This window comes from Geospiza fortis, unplaced genomic scaffold, assembly GCF_000277835.1.
Source record: "Geospiza fortis unplaced genomic scaffold, GeoFor_1.0 scaffold443, whole genome shotgun sequence".
Lineage (NCBI taxonomy): Eukaryota > Metazoa > Chordata > Aves > Passeriformes > Thraupidae > Geospiza > Geospiza fortis.
The window spans coordinates 3,134,189-3,141,543 of record NW_005054335.1 but is presented as its reverse complement, the minus strand read 5'-3'; the positions used below and the strand labels follow the sequence as shown (position 1 = coordinate 3,141,543).

Here is a 7,355-nt window from a genome sequence, read left to right as displayed (position 1 = left end):
GCTTGGCTTAGGTCTGAGACTTTCAGCTAATTCTTCTTTCATGCAGACCTTCAACCTTACCATCTCAGTACAGCTCGTTGCCAGGTAGCCAGTAGCAATTAAGAAAGCAACCCATTTTCCATTATCATCTCCACTCTCAATGCAAAAAAAATTCCACATTATATTATCTTCCTTTATTAGGACAGCCTATTACCAAGGAGTTTTTCTCTGCTCCATGTGCTGAAAAGAGTTTTACACAGCTGTCTGTGATCCCGCAGCAGCTGATGAGACGCAGCGCTGAGTTTGTAAACAGGGTGGCTTCAGCCATCCTGCCTTTTTTCTACCTGAACAGTTGTCCCCCAAAATGCTTCTCCAAGCCTGCCTGCTAACACAGCTGCCTCCTGCATAGCAACTCCCCAGATACATCTGGGGGCCCAGGGGATGTTCTGGAGCTGCGCTACAAACTCAGTCTTGTGCCCAGCAGCTCTCATGACAGGGCAGACACACACAGGTCAGTTACACAGAGCAATCAGCCTCCTTAGGTGATAGTTACACCCTTTTCACTCATTTCTTCTCCCCCCTTCCATCCCTCTTCCCCCTCAAAAGATCCCGAATACTTTACATAAGCGCTCAGAGGCCCAGCAGGCACTGTGATATGTAACAGCTCTTTTGCAGCAGGGACAAAAATGAGCAGCTTGTTCTTTCCGGTCTGAGCCGAGAGTCTCATGTTTCAGCTCCTCCTTCACATTCCAGGCCTGCCCAGGCTCCGCTCCAAAGATTTCAAAAATGGAGCCTCTCACAACTAGTTATCCTCTGAAATACTCAGTGCACAAAGCCAGGATCTTTGTTGTCTTCCTGTCAATGGTTTTGTGCACCACCATTCTCTGCCTGCTGCAACTCAGGTTTTTTAAACCTAAAATCAAAGATTTTTATTCTTTTGAAGTCAAGGATTCACGAGGAAGGATTATTTCCTTGGAGAAGTACAGAGGGAAAGTAAGTCATTATTTCACTTTTTCTGTCTTAAATGCATACTGACAAAAAATGTGCATGTTTCTAGGTAAATAAAAGGCTTGATTATGGGAGGTTCTACCAGAGATTTGTGCTAAATTCCTGTTCTTCATACAGAAAGCTGGAGAAAACTTATTTTATCTATGCCTGTTCCAGGAATCAAGTATTAGATCTAGCAAACCAAGAAAAGAAATTGTATTATTTAGCACAGGGCAATACAGCTTAACTGGCAAATTGGTGGATTTTAATCTTAGTTAAGAATGTTGGTTTTGGATTTTGGAAGTTTATCTAGTAAATACAATTTTAGTGCATGTCCTAAATATCTGCTTTTTTAAATACTTATATATAAACAAAGCTGTAAGATTAAGTTTATGAGTTTACTATATATTTACAACAGATTGTCTGAAAGCAAATATCTTCAGCTGCTTTCATCTTTATCTGTTTAATGAAATGGTGATCAGACACATTATGTTTGGCCTTCTGACAGGAACCATCATGATAATGAGAAATGTCATTTTAAGGTTTAATTTTGATCTCTACAAAATCTACAGGCTTTTTCCTTACTAGACTAAATAATAGCTAATAACTAAATAGCCAATAACTAATAACTAAAGTTATTCTAACTTTATTTTTCTGAAGGCAACTTTGGTTGTAAACGTGGCCAGTTACTGCCAATACACAGACAAAAATTACATCGCGCTGCAAGAGCTGCACAGAGAGTTTGGTCCCTCCCACTTCACTGTGCTGGCGTTTCCCTGCAACCAGTTCGGAGAATCAGAGCCTAGTTCAAGCCAGGAAATAGAATCCTTTGCCAAAGGGAACTATGGAGTAACATTCCCTGTTTTCCACAAAATCAAGATCCTAGGATCAGAAGCAGATCCAGCCTTTAAATTTCTAATAGGTAACTGTTTTCTTTTATGTATCAAGCTGCTTGTAACCCTGGTAGTCTCATTGAATCCAGGCTGCATGCTTTTGTCAGGAAACATTGAAGTCTTCATAAACTATGGAGAGAAACAAGAACTTAGCATACAATTTCTCTCATTTTAATTTGGATATCAAAAATATGGGCTAAAGAATTGTGTCCTGAAAACATCAGTTTCTCCTCACTTCTTATAAAAATAGTCTGCTCTGACCAGCCCAGCTAGAAACATCCATTTTGCTAGAAATGCTAGAGCTAGAAACTCCCCCTTACAAAACCCTATTTCAAAGTACATGATTTTTTTATTATTAAAAAGATTTTTCTTATGGACGAAATGTAGTTATAGGAGTCATAAAATTACCAGAAGATTTTACATAACCACATGCAGATGAGATTTTTAGCTGGGTCCTATGTCCACCTTTATGTAAATTGTATTGTAAAGCAGGTTTACATATACTAGTTAGTTATAACCACTGATTTGTATTAATTTGTCATGTGAACTTCAGGACCTAGCCTGCAAAATCCTGCATGAGTACAGGGAGCATTTACAGACTTAGAACCTCATATTCTGATGAGCAAAATGAAATTCTCTCTCCCTTCAGTTGACCAAAGTTTCACAGACTCAAAGCCAACTTGAAAAGCCTCTCTGAATTTTCCTGATCTTTGACCAGGTTTTGAACTATATTGATATATGAAAGAAAAAGATAGCTTAAACATAACCGCTTTCTAACACACCACTTTACCCAGAAAATAAAGTAGCAGAGAGCCCAAACATGTATTCCATCTCCTGGCCTTCCAAGTCTATTTCACTCTCTCATAGTGCCTCTCGTTAGAGAACTATTTCAATATCTAAATGAAATGTTTCCCAGAACTCTTATGTGCTATATCCCCCAAGCACATACTTGGAAATTTTTTTTATTGAGGAATAATATAAGAGCCACCATTGTCATTGTAATTGTGTTTGCCCCTACCTCCACTTAGGGATGCTAGTAAAAACCTCAGGTAACTTTGTTGCCCTGAGTTGCCAGATGTCCTGTGGAATTATTGAGAGTTTTCCCTCAGTTCTTGATAGAAACGGCTTGAGGACAAAAGCACCTGCTTCGTGTGATGAATCCAGATTCTGAATATCAGTGCCACCAGTGTTAAACATTGATACCTATAAAGAAAAAAGTTCTACTCAAATTTTCTTATTTGACATGCTGTTCACCTACAAGAAGGAGAAAGATCTTTTGGTACTTCAATATTCTGAAATAAACTTTTTATCTTTCTGCATTCCTGTGTTTCACATTAAATTCATGTGCATTTTCAATTAAAGTACCTGTTTATTCATGTTGCTATTTTGACAATCAGAAGGCTGAACATCATCCTATACCACCCTTTTGTGCCTGTGACTACTAGCAGCAGGATGGCAACAGCACTGTCCAATAATCTAGTGCAAAATTAGTCCGCTTGCAGCACAAGTGTGGTGCCAAACTTCAATCCATTGCTTTAAAAAATCCATTTAGGGTTCAGCACCATACCCAACCAAACACTTGTCCTCCAGTCAAAATCTACTGGAGCCTTTTTTGAAAGAAGCTTAATTAAGCCATCAGCAGTACAACTTCCTGCTCCCATCTCACTTCCCAAAACTGACACAAAAGTAGGGATTCCCTGAATAAATAAGTACCCCTCTTCCCTAGGAAGTATAGAATAGTAAAAGTAGGAACTCTTTAACAGTTTCACAGGAAGGGGGGAGCATCACTGAATTCTAGCTTTTCAGATCATTAGCAGCAATCAGTAAATCCATGCCCAGACTACTAGCAAAAAGTATGGTGGGGTTACTTCAACCTAAATAGTCAAAGAGTCAGTGTGGGGCCTGGAGACGATTCAAGGTGTAAGTTGCTAAAATTATCTGATTTCATTCTTTCAGATTCTTCAAAGAAAGAGCCTCGATGGAATTTCTGGAAGTACCTTGTTAGCCCTGAGGGTAAAGTTGTGAAATTCTGGAGACCTGAAGAGCCAATAGAAAGTATCAAACCAGAGGTAACATCATTAATCAGGCAGATTATCATGAAGAAAAGAGAGGACCTCTGAAAGAGCCATTAAACACCATGGGTATGCAGCCTGTCTATTCCTGAGAAATGTTACTAGAATCTAAACCATCAGGTGACTTTGCTACTTTTTAACTTTGGTGTTTGCAATTTGTCTGCTCGTTCTGGATTGGCTCCTGCTGCGGCCTCAAGAACAAGGGGGGTTACTGACACAGCGAGGCGCTCAGTGCACTGCAGGGAGGGACCATCAATTTGCATAGAGGGTTTATGATTTCTTTTTCTGAATTGCTGACAATAGCTAATTAAAATTGTCACCAGCAGGTAAATAGTTAGAAAGAAGGTTTATTAATAAATGACTCATATTTACACAGGTTTTTTTTTCCCCATTACACCAGTAACACAGAGATTTTATACTCCATTAACATGTAATTGCCCTGTCATGAAAGACATGGGATCCAGAGACATCCATAGCAGGTTTTCACATACATAACTGAAGATACCAACTTTGCAATATCTTCTCAAGGAAGACTACTGAATTGAGAAGCTGCCAGTTGCAAAAAAAAAAATGTACGTAGAAAATAAAATTATTAAAAGAAGTAAAAAAATTGAAATAAAGTTTGCTTGCTGCTTCATATTTTGCATATTTTACATTTAAATTTTCCAACACCTTTAAAGTCTTCAACATTCTCCATGAATTTGTGCTGCAGTACAGTGCCTCAGATGTGAGCTCCTCTCCTCCTGGATTATTTCTCTTCTGACCTGGATGAAGGCAGGGCCTGTGTAAATATTCATGGTTGCTTACAGAAGGATTCAAGGGGCAACAAAAATCGAGAGCCTGGCGCTCTAACAGACATCTTTCTGAGACTATTGAAAACAATGCTCCCCAGCCACCCATCTACCTCTCATCTCTAGAATAAAATGGCAATCTTCAAGTAGAGGTAGAAGAAGGGGATGCAGGCTCCTGGCTCAAGCCCCACTCTTCTCACCTTGCAAACCCCCCAGTCCTGCATGTAACTGCTAACCCATTTCCAGTTCTGTTCCACTCTTCCATTACAAACTGCCAAGAGTTTTGATTTATCTGTTTGAATGAACGGAGATATAAAATTTTAGTAAGAAACCTCACTCCAGCTGTCCATGCCTTGAAGAAGGGCTGATATAATAGGAATGAGAAAAACCTGTGTCTTAGTAGAATAGTGAAATTTTCTATATGAAAAGGATGGGTAGAATTAGTGTTGTTCTTTTGTAAGACTAATATTGGTTGAAAATACCTAAAGTGCTTCAAAATACCTAAAGTGCCTCAAAATTTTTCCAGTAAAGACAGCCACTCAACTGCATAAAAAAGGTGAGAAATTCAAGAGCAATTTTCTTAAAGGGAGAGTTTTTTTCATTCACTTATTGAATTAATAGAGAATGTCACAAAAAATCTATGAAGATTGAGTAATGATACTGATTTGGAAGATTAAACAAAGTCACTCTCAATAATGGCAAACACCTTTTTGGAAAGGAAATTAAACTTAATGCGTGACAATTTTATCCACCAAACTTCAGAACCCAGTTAAGGACTATGTAAAAGTCTCATTAGACCAAACAAGCCTGGTGCTGGTGTTTTAGACTAGCTCTGCACTGCTTGCCATTGTCCTGCAAGATTCCACATCAAATCTGTGAAGACAGTGCCTATTTTTATGCTGAGGTTCTGCACTTTACTCCTGTCTCTTCCTGCATGTACAGTGTGAGAGCACATAGTGGGACACGTCAGGTGATTTTTGTCACACATCTGTGCTGCTTTGATGGAGCAGGAAGGGAGCTGAGATATGGACCCTCTCCCCTCACTGGGAGCAGTCAATAGGAACTAAGTGTCAGGACACAGTGTTTTGCCCATAAATGGTTGGGTATCTTAATTTGAAAATATGCAAGTTTAAAACATGCATGTCTGTTCATGTGAACTACCAAAGCTCCCTGGATTTTGTATCACTGAATAAAAAAGGGTAGGTATAAGGAAATGTTGGGTGCTGTTAGTGGAAGACTCGATGCCTGCTTTAGTCCTGGTACTGCCCGAGAGTTATTCTGCACATGAGAAATTTCACCTGGGTCCTTAAAACGCTTAAGATAAACAGTGAGGCATGATTTTCTTGTTTGAAAGGGAGCAGGAGGGAAGGAAATGTGTGCACCTTGTTTGTGACTCACTCACTAAAGCTCATATTGTTTTCCAGAGGACACAGTGTAATCTTGAATATCTCAATGCCAGCATTAAGATCAAGTGTCTTTCCTGGTATTCAGAAATAGCATGTGATATTAGCTAACAAGCAGACAGAATTACTTAACTCACAGCTTCCTGAATCATATTCACTCCAGAGTCCTAAAGAAAGAAGATTTTGTCTGAGAAAACAGTCATGGATCTTCTCGTTCCACTATTAAGTCACATTGCAGTGGCACAACCATCTTCTGAAGAAATTTCAGTATAGGTACTGTTCAGTCCTGATTCTACACAGTTTAAGTTTTCCAAAATTTACTGTTAATTAACATTACTCAACAAATTAACATTCCTCCTTAACAAAAACTCCGTGTGTTTGTATTACTTATACATCATGAGACATGCCAGGTCTTGCAATATAATATTTAGGGCAGACCATTGAGAAACTAATCATTCTTTTCTTAAAAGTATGTTACAAGTTATCTGGTAAAAATGAAGCACATAATGACCAAATCTACACAAACTTGGAGAAGCAAACAAATAAAATGAAAGTCAGAATATGTTATTCAAACAAGCATTTATCTATAGTCAGAAGCCAAGGAAGTAGTGTGAATGTATGTCTATATAAATACCCACTTAGAGATAATTTAAACTACAGCATATAAAAATATAAACTCCAACATTTTAAACAGATTGAAACCTATTTCTTGGATTCTTGAACAAACTCCCCACTTTAAGATTAAACTTCCCTCCTATGATGCTTAACAAATGTCAGTCCATGTGTATTAAAGTTATTTTATTTCCATTTGAGCATAACTTATTGCATCTTTCATCCTAATCCTTCATTCCCATCTCAAGATTCCTTCACTCCTTCAGTCTGACATATCCTTATTTTCTAAAACAAATACCATTGAACTGTGAGCTTCTCTTTCCAAAAAGTTGCCTGGCAGTGAAAATATTCTAAATCCATTTCAGTCACCAGTATGTTCCTGTAAATTCAAGTAAAATACTTGTTTGCTGAGCCAACACATCAATGTTCCTTCAATACTTAGTGGTGTAAGAGAAACATGCTCATATAGGGTTCAAACCTGAAACTGTTGCTTAATATTTACATAATTCAGTAGATTGTTTATAAACCAGTTGGGGTTGCTATATAACTGCATGAAATACAACTACATTTACTTCTATACTCTCAGTTACACCCTATTTTAAACCCTGCATTCGCTCA

At 38.2% G+C, this 7,355-nt stretch overlaps 1 protein-coding gene across 1 annotated transcript; it reads left to right on the top strand.

The window, feature by feature from the left end:
• Nucleotides 1–558: 558 nt before the first annotated feature.
• On the top strand, nucleotides 559–4,547 carry GPX8 (glutathione peroxidase 8 (putative)). Its single transcript, XM_005421987.2, has 3 exons — nucleotides 559–972; nucleotides 1,627–1,888; nucleotides 3,816–4,547. The coding sequence occupies exons 1-3, from the start codon at nucleotides 766–768 to the stop codon at nucleotides 3,977–3,979; spliced, it is 633 nt and encodes a 210-aa protein (XP_005422044.1). The 5' UTR covers nucleotides 559–765; the 3' UTR covers nucleotides 3,980–4,547.
• Nucleotides 4,548–7,355: the final 2,808 nt, after the last annotated feature.